At 47.1% G+C, this 20,165-nt stretch overlaps 1 protein-coding gene across 1 annotated transcript in view; it reads left to right on the top strand.

The window, feature by feature from the left end:
- GCDH (glutaryl-CoA dehydrogenase) overlaps window positions 1-20,165 on the top strand; it is a 216,747-nt gene that overhangs the window by 158,233 nt on the left and 38,349 nt on the right. Inside the window, exon 8 of the mRNA XM_078684804.1 lies at window positions 13,553-13,769. Within this exon, the coding sequence (XP_078540930.1) occupies window positions 13,553-13,769 (217 nt within the window). The remainder of the gene's footprint in view (window positions 1-13,552; window positions 13,770-20,165) is intronic.

The following is a 20,165-nucleotide window of genomic DNA, read 5'->3' as shown; positions in this document are numbered from 1 at the left end:
TAGGCAGGGCAGAAGAACAGGACGTGGACCATATCTTCTTTACTGTTGTTGCAAGCTGGGCAGATTCCCTCTTCTCGTCCCGCCCATTTGGAAATCAGTGCCCCAATAGGCAAACAGCTGTGTCTTAATTGTGTATATAGTTTTCTTGCAGTGGGAGGCTGTATTAAATCCATGAACTCCTCCCTCCTGGGCGCAAGTTTAACCTGCAGAAATTCTGTAGACAACCTGCCCATAGTTGACGAACAATACAGCAAACCTAGATTATACTGTCTCAGGGAGGCCAGCAGCTCAGTTCTCCGCACCGCTGGGCAACTCTCCTCTGGGGTCTCCCATAATTGGGGCAAACCTATTTGGTATGCAACAGCTTTAATATGGGATGGTATATTTTTGCTCTTCAGCCGCCCCCAAACTGCGGAGAACTCAGCTCTATAATCATCAAGCACGGGTACTGTCCAGAGCCTTCTCCAATATAGGAGAGGTCGAGCCGGTAGCAGTTCTGAAATGGGCTCTAAACCCAGGTCTAGTCTCAAGGGTATGAGCGGAGTGCTCTGGGGGAGGCCAATCAAGTTCCTCATAAATGCCTGCTCAACCCTAAAGAGGCTTGTTATACGCGTATGACCCCAGAGCTCTGCACCATACATTACAGCTGGTCTGGCTTGAGCACCGTAGATTTCAAGCGCTGGAGAGACTGGCTTGAAATGGGTTGTACTCTGGAACTTGCGAATACCCCCTACAAAATGCGAAAGCCTCAGGGCGGACTTGGCTACCTGTGGGCCCCAGCAGAAATCTTCAGTCAGGGTGACACCCAGATATACAAAGGTTCTCACCCTTTCAAGCGGGGTGCCATTTAGTACAGGGCTAGGGCGGGTGCGTTTCGGGGGACCGAAGATCATAAATTTCGTCTTCTCTAGATTAATCTCGAGTCCCCACGAGGCGCAGAATGATACAAAACCATCCAGGACCCGCTGGATGCCTGTTGAAGTTCGAGACAACAACAATGTGTCGTCTACGAACATCAGAGCAGGCACCCGACCGGCATCACTATCCCTGACGTTGTCTAATTCACCCACCAAGCCATTTATATAGAGGCTAAAAAGTGTGGGTGCCAGGGCGCAGCCCTGGCATACGCCTCTAGTTACTGGGAAGTGGGCTGATAATTCCCCGTTCTTCCCGCACCTGACCTGGGCATAGTTCCCTGCATGAAAACACTTCAGGACATCTAACAGATAGGGCGGAAGGTCTAGTTCTTTCAAAAACCTCCATAAACTCTCCCTGGGCACAAAGTCGAAAGCGGCCTGCAGGTCTACGAAGACAAGGTAGAGGCTGCCACCCTCAACACTTACTGTCTTCCAAAAAAGGACCTGCAGCCTAAAAAGTTGGTCCAGGGTCGAGATCCCGGATCTAAAGCCGGCCTGGAGGGTAGTCATTACTTTATACTCCTCCGCCCATCCTAGTATTCTACCCAGAAGGATCCGGCCCATTAGCTTCTGAGTAGTATCCAAGAGGCTAATCGGCCTATAATTTGAGGGGACTAGAGGGCAGCCCTTCTTAAAAATAGGGACGATCTCAGCCCCCGCCCAGGTATCTGGTAACTTGGCTCCCAAGAGGACCGCATTAAACAATACGGCCAGGTACGGTGCCCAAATTTTTGGCTGAGAGCGAAAAAGATCACCTGGTATCCTGTCAAGGCCTGGTGCTTTATTAGGGAGTTGCCTGGTAATCACAAGTTCTACCTCCTTGAGTGAGATACTCACAACACTTCCAGAGGCCACCCTCGCCCCGATCTCCCACTGGTCTGTCTGGTGTCCCAAGCCCGAGGCCCCCCACAGTCGACACTCGTGTGGGAGGCCTAAGACTGGGTAGGTCAAAAGAGGACCATCTGGCTCTAATATCCCGGTCCTATCTAAATATTCAGGGATGTCAGTCACAGGACTAGTGTAGAGTGCAGCAAAATGCACCTCCCACACTGAGTGAGCAATATTTGGTAAAAAAGTCTTGCCTCCCTCTCTCGCACCAGAGTTAACAAGTGCCCAGAATAGTTTCGCATCCTTTGTCGCAAGGGCGCCCCTCAGTTGTTCCCACCTGGCTTCTTCCCACTCTCTCTTGCCCCAAGCCAGCTCCTTTTTATAGATCTGTCTAGTAGCCCTAATGTTCGCTTTATCTTTCGATTTGATTGCCGCGAGAAGCTCCTTTTTTAATTTCTTGCAGGCATCATCAAACCAAGGATGCGTTTTCGGCAGACGCCTATTAATTCTACTCGCAGGGTAGAACACATTCCCTAATACCGCAACTAACTGCTTATGTGTATCTAGTGCCTGTTGTTGGCCAGTCGAGTCGCCCATCTGAGCTATAAGGGGAATTGCAAGTTGGTAAATTTTTGCAAGTTGTTGAGGTGAGTCTGCAAGATGAGGCCATTTAACCCTCCTTCTATTATTAGTCAGCATAAGGGGGGGGATCGTCATAGCGGATTTAGGGTCAGGATTAGTTAGTCCAAAGGAACCTGGCTTCAAAGTTAGGACCAAGGCATTGTGGTCGCTATCCTGTCTTTGTACAACCCTAAATTCCTTTAACTTGTCCCAATTTTTGGCATCCACCATTAAATAGTCAATGATGGATGTTTGGTTTGTCCGGTTAAATGTTGCTATTGCGGGGCGATCAGGGTCCAGTCTCCCATTGCACGCCCGCAAGGATGATGCAAGGGTGAAAGATTTTATTTGGAGCACCAGAGGTGTCCATGCCTTGACCGGGGCAATATTGGGCTCAGGGATATTCCATAGTGCGTCTACATCATCTTGTTCTCCCAGTTCGAGGCTACTCAGCGGTTCGAATTGGCAGTTGAAGTCCCCACCGAGAATTATTGCGGTGGAAGAATTCTAGCCCCTGAATAAAAGAATTCAGGGCTTAAATTGTGGCTGATTCTTGCCCATTCCTGGATGGCCTCGAGTAAATATTTATTATCGCTACTGGGGGTTTACTTGGAGGTTTTAATAAGACACACTGGATATCCAGGGAATTTGTTTGAATTTGGGTTGCCTGGATTCCCAGGTGAGTGCCTATCCAGATCGATAGCCCACCCGACGGACGACCTCTACCTGTAGACACTGCCAAGATGTCAAAAGTTGCAAAGGTCGAACTGGAACTCTCTTCCAGTGCCCAGGTCTCTTGCATCAGGCAGATGTCGTATGTTGCCATAAAGGCGGTCCACTCAGGGGTAAGCAGCTTATTTTTTTGCCCGGCTATATTCCATGAAATCAATTTTAAGCATCCTTCTACTATATTTTCAGAGCTCTCAGCTTCCCTCTTCCCCCTATTGCTAGTCCTTTCCCCTGGTGTGTAATCAGTTATTGGGTCTCCCCTAGAGATTAGTGGTAAGACATTTTCCTTTATTACCTCTATCTTTCTAGAAGCTTTGTTTGTATCTTGTGGGGGAGAATTTTCTCCTAGTCTGAGTCAATCCACCTCTTCCAACACGCTAAACCTATTCCAATGCGGCTGTAGCAGGAATAGGGGACCATAGGAAGACAAGCCCACCCTCAATGCCCCCCCATTTAGAGTACTGTGTGGTGGAAAATGGCATCCCCTATTTTCATGTGTAAATCTTGGACGACCTGGTTCCAGACTAGGAGTGGGATAAAAATACGAGAGGTGTAGTGGACTTATCTGTGTATTTGATCTGTAGAGTGGAACATTACAGATATACTCTACAGCAGAGGTATCCCTGAAGTTCAGAATTATAACATCACCTGCTACTGTCTTTAGGCCCCTCCAAATCCAACCCACTCTTCTAGCCGACAAGATTTCACCAGAGACATTTGCTGGCAGGGGTCTATTTACCCCAAGCCACTGGATGCACTTGTTTTTTAACTCACTCTCTCTTTCTCTTTTTCCCTTTTCTTAAGGGTGGTACTCCTGTAAGTGCTACCACATATCGTTGGGCTTCAGGGGGTAGGTTGATTGTTGGTAACTGATAAGAAACAGCTCTTAAATAAATATAATAAGGCCCCTGAAAAACCAATCCATCCCCTTTCTTTGTGCATTTAAACTATAATTCATGTACCCTGGCCAAAAATAAGGTGTCAAACACCATGTTTCCTGAAATAAGCAAATGTCAAATTTGCTTCTGAAGGCGCCCCATTCCAGGTCATCCATCTTTGGAAGAATCCCTGCAATATACCAAGAAAGGATACTCATCTGACTGGGGACAGTTGCCATCAAAGTTTGGGTGATATTATGCTCCCCAGGCAACATAATGCTTGTCCCACTGGAAGCCTGTATGCAATTGAACCTTTGGCCTTCATCTCTGTCAAGTTCGATATAATTATTTATTGCCCCCCTACTGTCAATTTCCTTCGTTTGGGACACATTTATACCCATGCAGGGCTGTCTCAGCCAGTCCACTCCACCAAAAACCTAATATCCCACACTCCTAGTATTTGACCCAGAATACCAGGGACTATTTTGTTTGGTACTAAGAGTACCTCCGGGCTCAATAGACTGTATTTAAACTGGTTTGGGATGCTACTAGAAATACTGGAGCGTAGATCAAGACCCAACAGGCCATCAACTAAGTTCCCTTCAGCAAGAAGTATCTCTATCTTGTCATACTTGTTTCCTGAGGTAGAATGAAAGAATGCTTTCAAAATATCAGAATGGATAATGGAGTGACAGTGACGTATGCCCCGGATCCCTTGAATAGACGTACTAATTAGTGAGCTTTTGTCCTCCCTCGCTGAATGAGGTAATTTGGGAACATTGATTAAGAACTCGGGTTTACTGTTAGCATTACAAAATGGCATAAACACCCTTCTAGAAATAGTATGATTAAAATTGCTATGCTAGGTGGGTCTGACAGTTGCCATGCCATAAGAACTCTGTGCAGGAGGGGCAGTGTGACTATTATGATAGAGTGGAACTGTGTGCCTAAGAACATTAAATTACCTTTTTGCGTTGCTAAGCAATCCTGTGGCTGCTTGGTCGAAGATGGGTCGCAATTGACATGCTGATTAAGGCCCTTTGACTGATTAGCATTTGTAGGTTGCCCTGCGGGAGCCTTCCTTGGGTTGTTACCGCTTGACATTTTGAGGTAGCATGCAAAGCTGGACAGCTTTTTGTGTAAGAAAAAAAGTCATGGAAAGCTTGGTGCCGCTTTCAAAGGCAACGGCTGTTTTAGTTGCTTGATCCAATTGGCAACCTATAAGGATAAGAACAATTGTTACTTACCTGTAAACAGGTGGTTCTCCAGTATTGGTTTCTCTCATAGATTCACATGCTTGAATATTCCCCGTCGTCGAAGTGGGAGTCCCACGGTAAATAAAATAGCAATAATGCTAAATATATATATATATATATATATATATATATATATATATATATGAAACATAATACATATTAAAAGAAGAGGAAATACAACTGAAAACCTCCAAAATGATTCCTACATAGGAATGCATGGTAAAGAGAAAAACTACTTGTAACACGTTAGTGTCATTATGTTAGTCCAAATTACAGCCAATCAGGCGCCCGCACTCTCTAGAACCTTCTCCTCAGAGGCTCAAGCCCTCAGATTTTCGTAGCACCAAAGTGACCAAGAGTGCATGAGGAGAAGAGAGCCTCTGAGGGGAGGAGGGTGGGTCCCATGTGAATCTATGAAAGACACCAATACTGGAGAACCACCTGCTTGAATAGAATAGAAAGCAGTAACCTCCGAAAGCTGAGATAGCCAGGCACATATGGAAAAAGCCAAGACAGTAATAATAATACAGTCATGTAAAACATCAGTAGCAATCACAGCAAAAACACCAAGGAGGGGGGAACAGAGGCTCACCTTATTGAAAAAGATGACGAAGCACTGCCTGTCCCACTGCTGTATCCGCTTCATTGATGGCATCCAAACAGTAGTGTTTGGTGAAGGTGTGCCTGCTGGACCATGTCGCTGCACGGCAGATCTGATGAAGTGGCACCCCAGCAAACAAGACGGTGGATGAAGACATCGCCCTCGTAGAATGAGCCCTCACTGAAGACTGCAATGGTTTGCCAGCTTGTAGATGACAGAAGGTAATGGCTGAAGAAAGCCAACGGGCAATCGTAGGTTTGGAAACTGGATGCCCCTTACGCGGTCGTCCGTAAGCAATGAACAGTTGATCGGACTTGCGCAAGGAGGCAGTTCTGGCAATGTAAAATTTAAGGCATCTTTTGATGTCCAAAGAATGCAAGCGCTGCTCCGCCGGAGACCTTGGGTCCGGAAAGAAAGTTCTTAGGAACACAGGCTCATTGAGATGAAAATCCATAGGCACTTTAGGTAGGAAAGAAGGGTTGGTGCAGAGCGCCACTCCGTTAGGTTTGAACTGGAGATAAGGCGGCTGGACAGTAAAAGCGTGAAGGTCGCTCACGCGACGAGAAGAAGTCAAAGCCAAAAGCAGCGCAACCTTCCAGGTGAGGAATTTGATATCAGCCTTGTGGATAGGCTCAAATGGTGACTTCATAAGTTGAGAGAGGACAACATTGAGTTGCCAAGATGGAGGAGGGCGCCGAACAGGTGGGAATTTTCGGAAAAGCCCTTTGAAGAATTGATGTATGATTCTTGACGAACAGAGGGAAGAAGAGCCATTGTGTCGAAAACGAGAGATTGCAGCTAGTAAAACCCTCAAGGTAGCATGTGAAAGTCCTGACTGAGCAAGACTTAAGAAGAACGGAAGAAGCTGTTCCGGAGTGGAATGGATGGGGGTGGACATTCGCTGCCACGCACCAATGACAGAACCTCTTCCACTTGAGTTTGTAAGTTTTGATGGTAGACGGAGCCCTAGCATGAGCAAGGATGTCCCTGCATTCCTGAGAGATGTTCAAGTCTGCAAATTCAAGGTGCTCAGGTTCCATGCCGACAATTGTAGCGTGGAGGGGTCCGGATGGCACACTTGGCCCCTGTCCATCGTTAGGAGGTCTGGACGTGGACGCAGAGGAATGGGCTCGCACTGAGACAGCAGAAGTAATTCCGAGAACCATGCCTGTCTGGGCCAACGAGGTGCGATCAATAGGATGTGGCAGGGCTGTCTCCGCATTTTCCACAGCACCCGCGGTACTAATGGGATCGGCGGGAAAGCGTAAGCAAATAGATCGCACCAATTGATCAAAAGAGCATTCCCGCACGACCCGGGGTGGGGATGCCAACTTGCGTAAGACGGGCATTTTCGATTCTCCGGTGTCGCAAAGAGGTCTAGAGGTGGGCGACCCCATCGGCGGAACACAAGATCCAGAGTCTGCTGGTGCAGTTCCCATTCGTGTGTTGAGGAAGTGGACCTGCTCAGAGAGTCCGCCAGGATGTTGGACACGCCCGGCAGACGGACAGCTGTCAAGGTTATCTGATGACGGAGAGCCCAATCCCAGATCGACTGGGCTAAGCGAGACAGATGTGGAGACTTGGTCCCTCCCTGTTTGTTCACGTAGTGCATGCTGGTGGTATTGTCCGTTTGGATAAGCACTGACTCTCCGTGAACTACAGGAAGGAATGACTTGAGCGCTAGGAAGATCGCCATCAAATCCAGCCTGTTGATATGCCACGTGCGTTGGGGCCGAGTCCACTTGCCTTTGATGGATAGGCCTTGGAGATGAGCGCCCCACCCCTCCAGAGAGGCGTCCGTCGTGAGCGTGAGATCTGGTGCGTGAACGAGGAACGACGTTTCCGTCTCCAGATTGGTGGGCTGTGTCCACCAAAGCAAGCTCTTTCTCATGCAGGCTGTGACAGCAACTAGGTCATTGAAGGGCCCGGAGACCTGACGCCACTGTAAGTCCAGTTCCTCTTGGATGGGACGGGTTCGCAATCTGCAATTTGGGATCAATGCGATGCAAGATGATGCCATCCCCAAGAATGACTTTAACGTCCGAACAGAAACGAACTGTCTTTTTCGAATGAGGGAGACTAGACGAAGGATCTTCTTTCGCCGCTCGTGCGAGACGAACGCCTTTGAAAGTTGTGTGTCTAAGATCGCTACCAAGAAATTCCTGGTAGGCAGAGGCGCAAACTGTGACTTTTCGTCGTTGATGGTCAACCCCAGTGACTGAAACACTTGTTGGCAAAGACGAGTGTCCTGACATAGTTGATGGTGGGTTTGAGACTTGAGGAGACAATCGTCCAAATATGGAAAGATTTGAACTCCTTGGAGATGCAGGTGAGCCACCACAGGGGCCAGTACCTTCGTGAACACACGAGGAGCTGATCGCAGCCCGAAGGGCAGGACCTTGAACTGATAGTGCATTTGTCCAACCTTGAAACGCAGGTACTGGCGATGTTGTTGGATAATTGGGACATGAAAGTATGCGTCTGGAAGGTCTATGGTGGTCATAAAATCCTCGCTGGATAGAAGACGCAGAATTTCCAGCAATGTCAGCATGCGGAAGGATTGGCACTTTAGGAATTGGTTGAGAGCCCTCAAATCCTGAATGGGTCGCCAATCTCCGGTCTTCTTGAGTATGAGGAAGAATCGAGAGTAAAACCCCTCTCCCCTTTGATGTTTCGGGACCACTTCGACTGCACCCTTTAAAACAAGAAGACGGACTTGATGGTAAAGCTCCTCGAGGTGTGGAGGAGGCGGGCCAAAAGGCGGAGTACGAGGAGGAATCTCGACGAATTCTAAAGTGTGACCCCGCCGTACAATGTCCAAAACCCAGCGGTCCGAGGTGATGGAGGACCACTGAGAATAAAACAGAGTGATTCGACCTCCAACAGTTTGGGGATGACAAAAGTCATTGGCGCTTAGGAGTGGATCCTCGATAGGAGGACTTTCCCCTATAGGGTCTGGAGGGCTGCTGACGATTCTGCTGAGTGGAAACGTAACGTTGGTTGCCCTGATTCTAGGAGCGGCATTGTTGCCCTCCTCGAAAATTGGAAGAAGTGCCGCGTCCGCGTGCACCTCGAAAGGACTGCTTCCGGAATTGCAACGTGCCCAAAGACTTAGCCGTATCGGTGTCCTTCTTAATGGACTCCAGGGCGTCATCGATGTGAGATCCGAAGAGCGACTCACCATCATACGGCATAACAAGTATCTTGGATTGGACTTCCTGCCTGAAGGAGGTGGATTTTAACCAACCCTGGCGTCGAAGGGCAGCTGCACTTGCAAGCAGACGGAACCCTGTATTAGCAATATCGACTGCACAGTCGATCATTTCCTCCGACGCTCTCTGCCCATCATGAAGAATCTGCTGAGCGTCCACCCTGGAAGCATCAGGTATAATATCCATCAAAGCAGATATGTCCGACCACATCTGCCGGTCATAGCGTCCCAAAATGGCCAAGGCATTGGCCGCTCGGACAGAAGTGGAAGCCATGGTTGAAAACTTGCGGCCAATAGCGTCTAGGCGTCGACCCTCTCTATCAGGAGGTGCGGTGATTGGAGACGCTGGGTTCCGGGCTCGACGCTGTGCAGCTTGAGTGACTACTGAGTCCGGTTTAGGGTGAGAAATCAAGCAAGCCGGTGAACCAGTTGGTGCCTTGTATTTTTTCTCAAGGCGCGGTATTTGAGCAGGCAACGAATTTGGAGCTTGCATGAGTTTTATCCCCTCTTTCCACACAAAGTCGATGATTGGAATCGTGTGGACCTGCTTATAAGGCTTGTCTTTAAAATCATAGAGGAAACAGTCCTCCTCATGCTGTGACCTAGGTAACTTGAAACGCTGAGCCGCTTTATCCATTAGTAGATGAAAACTGGCGCTATCTACAGCAGGTGATTCGCCAGAGTTTCCTGGCTGAGGAGAGGGCGTCTGCGCTCTGTAATCGTCCCATTCCGCCATATCCTGGTCACCTGCATCATCGTCCGAATTGTCAGGGACCTCTCCGTCCTCACGTTCTGGGACCGCCTCATCATCTGCATCCTGCGGATAAACCGTAGTATGGATTCTGATTGACGTCTGAACCTGAGACGACGTCGTGGGTGGTAACGTTGGCAGAAGAGACGGTGGAGGCAACACAACGGCAGCAGGAGATGGCACAGGAGCATCTTGCGGCGTTGCTGGGAAACAACGGTTATAATCATCCAGCATATGTTGGAGATTAGAGATCAAGGTTAATGGTATCGTAGCCACAGGCACCTGGACCAGCTGTTCTTCCTGGTGAGAATCTTGGTCTCCGCCATCTTCGTCAGTGTCAGACTCGTGACATTTGATAATCAAATCAGAGGGACTATGGGCCGCCCCAAATGTGTCACCTTCATTTTCAGAGTCAGTGTCATGCTCAGAGGTAGTGGCAAACATTGGAGAAGGTGGTTGCGGCTCTGGAGCAGAGATCTGTTGGCATGGAGCCTTATTGCGTCGATGGGATGTAGCAGTAGATGATCCTGAAGTCTTCAAAGGCACTAAAGGCAATCAGGCAAAGGAAGCGGATGCCACCGTCGACGCTATCGTGGACGGAGCTGATTTGGTTGTCGACGAAGATAATTTTGAAGAACTCATCGTTGACGGAGTCGTCGTCAGGGCCATTGTCGAAGGTCGATCCATCGTAGACGAAACCGTCGACGGTACAGTCGCCGACGGTGCAGCCATCGACGGTGCAGTCGTCGACGCAGGCCGAACCTCCAGTAGACGGAGTCTTCGTCGACGGGCTTTTGGTCGACGGAGTCTTCGTCGACGAGACCTTGGTCGACGAAGCCGTCGACGACGAAGATTTCTTCGAGACTTTCGTCGACGAGGATTCTTTCTTCTTCGTCGACGAGATGATGGGAATTGTCGACGGGACAGGCTTAGTTGGCAAAGAAACTCTCGTCGACGTGAAGGCTGTCGACGAGACGGTCGTCGACAAAGTAAAGGCTGATGTCGTCGTCAGCGTCGTTGTCGACGAAGCAGACATAGCGGTTCTCGTTGTCGGACCGCTCGTAGACGCTCCCGTCGACGACGGAACTCTAAGATGCGTGGAAACAGCCCGAGAGGCAGTAGAAGACGCCTGAGAGCCAGGTCTCGTGGGCGTAGTGGTAGGAGGAGTGGTAGGAGACACCACAGAAGCCAGAGTCAGGGCCAATTTCTTCTTTTTGAGGAAAGGAGATGGCAAATCCTGTACACTACCACGCTTAGAGGCTGCTGAAGAAGGACCAGATTGAAAACTTTCAGCATCTGACAGGGCAGAATCCTTATCCTTTAGATGTTGAAGCCAAAGGAGAAGACGGCCTTCTCTGTCCTTGAGAGTCTTAGTAGAAAAAGTTCTACAGAACTTGCAGCTGCCAGCCTCATGATCCGGGTATAAACAATAGATACACTTCTGGTGGGGGTCCTTCTCAAAAAGGAGCAGCTTCCCACAAGAAGAGCAAGGTCTGAATAAAGACTTCTTACTTGACATGTTGAATAAACTGGAAGTAGTAGATTTGAGGTGAAGAACTGAGCAGAGCTCAGGGAGACTCCCTTCACACGACGTGCGGTAGAAAATCTGAGGGCTTGAGCTTCTGAGTAGAAGGTTCTAGAGGGTGCTGGCGCCTGATTGGCTGTAATTTGGACTAACATAATGACACTAACGTGTTACAAGTAGTTTTTCTCTTTACCATGCATTCCTATGTAGGAATCATTTTGGAGGTTTTCAGTTGTATTTCCTCTTCTTTTATTATGTATTATGTTTCATATATATATATATATATATTTAGCATTATTGTTATTTTATTTACCGTGGGACTCCCACTTCGACGACGAGGAATATTCAAGCATGTGAATCTATGAAAGACACCCCTAATACTGGAGAATATTACTTTTAGATCTTTTATCTTCTCTTTTAGTTCCATAAATAGTACTTTCATTGTGCTCTCAGGGGGCTTGCCATCTGCCCTCTTCTCACAATTCTGTTTTACAACCTGCATGCTAGCTACCTCTTTGGGCCCACCCACTGATATTAAAGTGGGAATCGATTCTAGCAGATGACATTAACTTCTAGAAGGATAATGCTCTTGGAATGACCCATGTTGGCTGTCCCTATCCGCCAAAGCGGATAAATCAACTGTGGAACCCTCCAGGTCTACGGACTTCACTAAATTGGTGGGGGGAATAAGTGGTAAAGCTTCTTGCTAAAATATTCCTGCTATCTTCGTGTCTTCTTTTTTGGCTGATGCTTTGAAAGATCTTTTACACTGTTATTTATTGACTCCACTCCATCAATTATTACCTCAGTTACCTCTAATGTGCAGCTCACTGGTTCCACTTTAGATGATTTTTTCAATTTATTTATCCCTTGCAGGAACCCAGCAGCTTTTCTTTTCCCCATCTCAAGACTAAGGACTTTTGAAGAATGATAAATCAGTGGTACATACAATAGTGATTTTATTTTGGGCCCTAGTAAAAGTGATAAACAGCAAGTTAGAGTTGTCTAGATAGATAAAAATAAATCTAAGACTTCTCAAAGGAAAATATTTCCATATACAATTCAGCGACTACCAACCTTCCAAATAAAACCTCCAGCTGTAGTTTGTTTCAAGTGTTCAGTTCTCACAACAAACATTTCGGACAGTCCACGCAAGTCTCAAGTGCAGGTGCCAAGGGGGGGGCGAACCCGGCCTCTTCTGGCGACGACAGGTGAAGATAGGCCTGCCATTGGACTGGGTGCATCCCACCCAGCGGAGATGTTAAAGGTGCTTTATAGCGCAATACAGGTCAATGGGCCCACCTTCTCCTTTCTTCCTTGCTGTAAAAAACTCTGGGGATTGGAGTCTCTTGGACCCAAGCAATCTCTTGTGTCCTGCCCAGCAGGGATGTTGAAAGCACTTTATAGCCAATGCAGTTCAAAAGGCCCCCCTTCTCCTCCCTTCCTTGCTGCAAAGAACCTGGGGATTGACGTATGTGGCCCATACATCCATGTCTGGGGCGCTAGGCGCCCATTGTAGTACCCACCGTACTGTCCTTTCCCAAAGTCGGCATAACAGCCGGATCACATGGGGCATTGAATCAGGGACATGTCTGCCTCACATCAGCAGCACACTCAATTGGTGCCCATCATGCGTGCACGCTAGAAGGGACCTCTCCCAATTATCATCATCATCAAACCAATGAATGGTATGTTAAAGGTGAGTCGCTAAGTAATATAGCTCTAGGTCCGGGACTTCATGCTGCCCTTTCCCACTTGAGGGTAGCTAGACTAACCCTGTACCTTTTCCCGGCCATTAAAGAGTTGCATCAGCAAGCCATCTGGTGCCATAAAGACCTGGTGTGAAACTTCATACATGGTTCCTCAGTCAATCTTGTTTTATGTGGAAACTGAATAAGGGAGATAAAATGTTTGCAAAGGATCGCACAGTCGTGCTTACTGGGGATAAGAGCTACGGTCCCCAGGATTCAAAGTAGGTAACTTAGCCATTACACCTTATCTTCTCCTTACATATCCACTTTTCTGAAAACAATTCACAAATCAAATGCAGCATAGAGTAAAGAGGGGGACCTCAGTGTGCATGGTGTTTAACTGTGAGACTGCACTGTAGGAAGGAGTGAGGTGTTTGGAACGCAGTGTTAGGAGCTACCTTGTTGTCATAGACTGTTGACATAAAATGTTGAACATGGGATGCACCAGTAAGCTGTTGCTTCTTTGTCTCTTTATCTATTTCAGGATCACCAACTCTCCGATGGCGGATATCTGTGTAGTGTGGGCTGTGTGTGAAGATGGTAAAGTGCGGGGATTCATCCTGGAAAAGGGAATGAAAGGGCTTTCCACCCCCAAAATCGAGGGGAAGTTCTCCCTGAGAGCTTCTGCCACAGGCATGATACTGATGGAAGATGTAGAAGTGCCAGAGGCAAACCTGCTGCCCCACGTGGTTGGGCTTGGCGTATGTTAAACTTTTGTACAACAGCCTAACCAAACCTCTTTTGACTCTTAAATATTCATTGATCATCTTGCACAATTTAACATCGAATTTATTAGGAAATCTGAACGTTCTCTAATGAATCAATCTATGAGGGACTTGTATTGCGCTGCTACTCAAGGCGCATGGGGTGGGTGACTGCTGGTCGCACTGGGTGGAGGATCATTCGAAGAGCCAGGTCTTGAGGTTCTTCTTGAATTGGGTCAGCAGCACGGATTGCCTGAGGTGGAGGTGCAGGGTGTTCCAGGTCTTGGTGGCGAGGTAGGAGAAAGAGCTTCCTCCGGGTCTGGTCTTGTGGAGGCTAGTGTGAGTTGGGCGGAGCGCAGTTGTCTGGCGTGTATGTGGAATGCGAGGCTGTAGTTCATCGCGTAGAGTTTTTAAGCATAAGTGAGGAGCTTGAATGTGATTCTTATGTTGACTGGGAGCCAGTGGAGTTGTCAGAGGTGTTGCATGATGTGGCTGCAGCGGGGGATGTCGAGGCCCAGTCTGGCTGCGGCGTTTTGAACGTTCTGTAGTTTTTTGAGCTGCTTCTGGGTGACGCCGGCGTAGAGTGCATTGCCCTAGTCGAGTTTGCTGGTGATGAGTGCATGGGTGCCCCTCTTTCTGGATTTCTGTATTCTGTGAGGATCCATCTGAATATCTTTTAAAGCAGGTGGGGCGTGTGGAAGCAGGCTGAGGAAACTGCGTTGATTTGGCAGTCCATTGTGAGCAATGAGTTCAGTACGATACCGAAGTTGCATGCGTGGTCTGTCGGGGGGGGGGGGAGGGGGGAGTATCCTTGATCGACTGGCCACAAGGAGATGTCCCAGGCTGAAGCAGTGTGTCCCAGGATGACCTGTTTACAGTGATCTTACAGGCTCAGTCCTCAGACAGATGTCAGTTCTGGAATGATGTGATGTGGCTTACTGTTTTGGAGGTTGGGACGGTGCTTTATGGTGCAGCCCCTCATGATTCCCACCCCATCCTTAGGGATAAGGATGACCTGAGGCAAGGAATATTAAATACAGTTTCCAAAATGTGCAGACTGGAAAACAGTAGGTGGATCGTCACTGAGCACGGCTGAGAAAGAGAACTCTGGAAAAGCAGGTAAAGGGTAGCTAAAAGATAATTGCAGGAAGAGGAAGCAAACTAGAGTGGAGAAAGACGGCTTCTTAATATATGCTAGGACTGTTCTAATGCATTTTATTTCAGGATCAGTACAATAAGAAATGGTCAAGTAGCACGTATTTACCAAAAATAAATGTTCTACCATTTGAGGTAAATCAAACTCATTCACAAAGCCACATTCACATTTGCACAGTCCCAGTTAAATGCAATTTATTTGAAATGTCAAAATTATTTGAAACGGTGATAACACAATAGCTCTTCGCTTCACGAGTCCTGAGGAAGACCCCATTCTAAGGTCGAATCTACCTAGCACACCCACAGGGGTCAAAACGTCGACTACAATTGCTACACAAGCCAGGACAACTGTAATCATTGCAACAGTGTTCATATAGGGCTATGTGTTCGATGGAACGATTTGACCTTTTTTAGAAAGGCCGGATGAGCACCAATTTGGGATGATGTATACATGTCACACTACCCTGTCCTTGTCCACCCCTACTTGCTCACGCTAATCACTTCCACACTCCTTACCCTTCTCCCGAAACCTGAGCACCAAATTTCGCAAATGTATGTTTTTGTTCTCAATTGCAACAAAATAGCTATTGTGTTATCACGGTAATTTTGACATCTATATATATATAAAAACGAATGTATGTCTGTCTGTTTGTCCTTTATGCATTACTACACCATTCATCCGATCGCCATGAAACTTTGGAAAGTTGTTGAGTACACTCCCGCGAAGGTTTCTGGCACATGCATTACTACACCATTCATCCGATCGCCATGAAACTTTGGGAAGTTGTTGAGTACACTCCCGCGAAGGTTTCTGGCATATGCATTACTACACCATTCATCCGATCGCCATGAAACTTTGGGAAGATGTTGAGTACACTCCCGCGAAGGTTTCTGGCATAATTTTTTTTTAAATATAGGCCCCCAGGGCCCTCATAATCTTTCGAATACTGATGTACGCACCAGACGGAAAAACAACAAATCGTGTATCCACAAGCACTCCAATAAATAAATAGAATTAAAACACCATTCATCCGATCGCCATGAAACTTCGGGAAGTTGTTGAGTACACTCACGCGAAGGTTTCTGCCATAAAATATTTTTAAATATCGGCCCCCCAGGGCCCTCATAATCTTTCGAATACTGATGTACGCACCAGACGGAAAAACAACAAATCGTGTATCCACAAGCGCTCCAATAAATAAATAGAATTAAAACGACACTTTGAAATGTTTTCCATATTAAAATGAATATGTTTCAATAAAAATGACACAATGTAAATTGAATGTTACGCGCGACGGGTAAGCTAGTTTCAAATAAATTTCATTTCAATGTGAGTGTGCAATGCAAAGAATTTGGCTTTGTTAATGCGTTTTCTTTGCCTCAAATGGTAGAACATTTCTTTTTGGTAAATACGTGCTCATTGATAATTTCTTATTGTACTGTACATGTAACCCAGGTCTAGTAGCCTATTGGGTATCCCCATTGTTATATAACATCTTTTTAGTTCAGGATCGGCAGCAGGAAACCAAAATGACCTTCCTCTGGGTGTACAGTATTTTAAGCTTATCCACTGCTCTTCCTATAGGCAGAGGTATCCGAGGTAGACCCAATACCAGAACACCAACAGATGGCCCTTGTATAGGGTGACCAGAATTTTAAAGCAAAAAAAGGGACATTTCACAAAAATAGAAGGACTATAATTTTACGTCAAGCGACCGCACAGAATGACAGCGTTTCCTCAGCAGATAATTACAAAACAGGCAGTAAGAACATATATAAGATGCTATTTTTAAACCTAGTAGCTTGCCTGTGAATTAAATTGCTTTCTTGGAACAACTGCTAACAATCCCCGCTTTGTAAAACAACAAAAAAACCTCCCCCCGTTTTTGGTCTACCCTCTCCAAAAACCGAGACATGAGCTAAATTTCTCGAAATCTGCCCGGACAGCTGGTGAATAACGGGGACCTTCCTGGCAAATCCGGGTCGCCTGGTCACCCTACCCTTGTACCATTAAACTGAACACTTCCTCCAGTCTCCACGAAATCCTGCCTTGGCAAACTGCAGCTTCACTAGCTTCTGCAGTGCAGCACTTGGTCATTGTCATCCTGTACTGTGCATAGGTTTTCCCTTGCCTCTGGCTGCCACAGTGTGGAGTGTAGGAGCCTTGCCACTGCTTCCGGGCTAAGGCATCAGATACTAAACCTTCACCGACAAGCAACAGCACCCATTTTGATATTAAACAAATAGACGTTCGGGGATCTGGGGCCAATGTGTGTCAAGACAGGTGAGCTACTTTAGAGATTCAGGGCCGCTGATAGAGCAATCGTTTATGTAACACAAACAGAAGAACAATCTTTTAGACTGCACTAAATGTACAGATTTGGGTCTCTCAGATGAACATTCCTCTGGTAACATGCAGCTGGGGTTGGCCTTCAAGGGTTACAGATTTCACATGCTCATGTATCAGACAACAGATTTATAACAGCAGAGCTGTGCTAACATTCACGTTACACTGATCACTCGGACTCAGTCCTTGCATAGCAGACCTATTTTTTAGGTCATGCATGAGAGAGAGCTCTGAGATGACCTAGATCGCACAGAACCACATCTCAAACATCAAAGATCTATTTAATGATACATTGCTCTTTCAGGATTAGGCTTCAGATACAATAGCTGTCTTTCAGTTTGCATCACTGTGTGAGGCTACAGCACTACCTAGAATAGCCAATTTTTATCTTTAGGTTACATGAATAGTAGAGTATGAGGCCTGTGATAGCAGTTCATTCCAGGTGAACAATTATTACAGGTTCAGACTGCATGACAATACTCGAAGTGGCACAAATCTCACAGTGTATAAAACAAGAAATGATGGATGACATTGGGTAAGTTAATCATAACAGGGCTTAGTCAGCAGAGCTCTTACTCAGGTTATGCCAATCTTTTTGAATCAATCAGCAGAGCTTTTCCACAAATCTCTCAAGCTAAGATAGCTGAAATCTCTTTCAGGATACAGAGACCTGTAGTGCTCAGACAGCAAAGCAGTTCCACGGGTAAAAGACCTCACAGAATCAAGCCCCAAGCAACGTAGAATTATCCCTAAAGTTAGACAAAGCTTTACATTAATTTCTTTAACAGAAGGCTTTAACCCTAGGCTTAAATAAAAGCGGAAGTCTAATATAGCATATCACATCCCTCCCGTCATACAGGTGCAGAGTTCAACCCATGTTTAATGCTCTAACAGATCAGATATACAGTAGGCTTGTTGTCCACAGGCCCCTGTGAAAAAGTCAGCCCATAACGCACCTGATGCCCAGGCTGCTGGCGCAGGATGCCTCTTAGTTCCCATCTTGAACAATTACCAAATAAAGAGACGGGCGCTGGGCGCAGGAAAACAAGAACAGAGTTTTATTTCTCATGAGGAGAGCCTGTCATTTCGGACACTCGCATAGTGTCTTCAGGAGGTGCTCTAACAAGTTTCTCTGAGGCTTCGTCTTTTATACACATGTTTATGATGCACAAACATTCCTTATTGCAATAAAGACGCTTTGAAGTAGGAAAAAGCATGCTTGGAATCCCAGCTTCAGGCCTATTCCCATACCAGTCGCTCAGATGTCATCCTCTCCTCCTGAATGTAACAAGAGATTGTGATCTCTCAGCCGGACATTCCTACAGGACACGAGGGCAGGAGGGGATGATCAGATCAAAGGTTGGGCAGGCTATAAGATCGGGCACTTCGGTTGGTGTATCACGGTTTTGTTATGCTGGGCAGGAAAAAGGGAGGGGGGGTACACCCACGAGGCTTGGTCTTAGGACTTGGGACCGGGTCGAAAGGCCAAGTGCAGCTGGGGGGGGCTCGTCAGCTGAGGGGAAGGGTGTTCTTGGGAGGAAATGGGGGGGGGGGGGTCAAGCAGGAGTGTTACTTCTAGAGCAGGGTCACGCAGAGGGAGAGGGTTTTATGGCCGATGCATGAGCAGTGCGCGCGGGGAGGGGTGCCGGGGGTTTAACAAACGGACAGAGAGGCCATGGTGCCTAAAATGGCTGTTGTGTACGTGTGTGCATGGGTCTATGCTGGCGGGATAACACAGTCAGTGTTTCGCGATATCCGTTCTGCTTACAACAAGGGGTACAGTGAACACAAATGAACGCCGCTTATGTGCATATACATTGCCATTTTCAACAGTCGCCGCTTTTTTACATAAGCTAGTTCATTTTACCTCAACTGACGGAGTGTACACATAGCCATGTGTGGCCAATGAAATAGCGTTTGTCAATACTAGCAGATTGCGTGTAACCATATACAGTCGATACGATTGGCAGAATGCGGTACATATGAATTTACATTTGTTGGGTTATTCATATAAGTCTAGAGATCGGCATAATACTTAGTCAGGGTCAATCAAGAAAAAGGTTCCGACACATTATAGAATCACGTTCTGACTTTCTCTCCGGTGACATCAACATACAGTAAAAAGTGCTCTGATACCTTCGGGTCTTGTCAGTGCTATAAGAGACTTTTGGAAAACTAAATACATGAGTGACCGATGAAACATTTTTGAAAGCAATACAAAAATGGTTGAGGGAGGAATTCAGTTCGATACAAGCAATTAGTCAAGGGGTGGGTAGAAAGTTCAGGAAGGGGGGTCTTCGTCACAATGTCTTTTTAACAGCGAGCCATCACTGGTAGGCTCTGGTAGTCCGTCTTCTTTCGTTGGCGCTGTTGAGCACCGGCGGTGGAGCTATAGGTCCAGCTCGGATTCATCCTTACGCGTTGCAGGGTGCGATCAGTCCTCTGCTGTTAGATCACAGTCCTGTTTCCTAACTGATCTTCTTAGGGGTGCCTCATGCTGGGCACCTGCGTGTCTTTCTTCTTCCGTGGCAAAACCTTATTCTATCTAAATGCTGCTCTTCTTTTCTGAGTCAAAAGTTATGCGAAAAGGGTGATGTTGTTGAATAATCGAGGGAAGAGAGGGCGGAGTGGGATCAGATCTTTGAACACACCAAGAGACCAAAGGAGCAAAGGACGGCGAGCAGGCAGGCCCATCAGTCGGGCTCAAAAGGGACGGGGACTTCAGGCACGAGTGGGTCAGCAAATCGAGGGCTTCAAGGCAGCCCTTCATTCCTTCATCTGCCGAGTTTGAGAGTGGTGCCTCGTCCCGCGTCTCGTTGCTCTGCGACTCCACCTTTGGTTGAGGTCACACGTGCTTCATGATCTGTGGCCAGGCTGTGCGTCACGTCCAG

This window comes from Lissotriton helveticus, chromosome 1_1 (assembly GCF_964261635.1).
Source record: "Lissotriton helveticus chromosome 1_1, aLisHel1.1, whole genome shotgun sequence".
NCBI lineage: Eukaryota > Metazoa > Chordata > Amphibia > Caudata > Salamandridae > Lissotriton > Lissotriton helveticus.
Note: the sequence above shows the minus strand (reverse complement) of the source record. Positions and strands in the feature narration are given on the sequence as shown.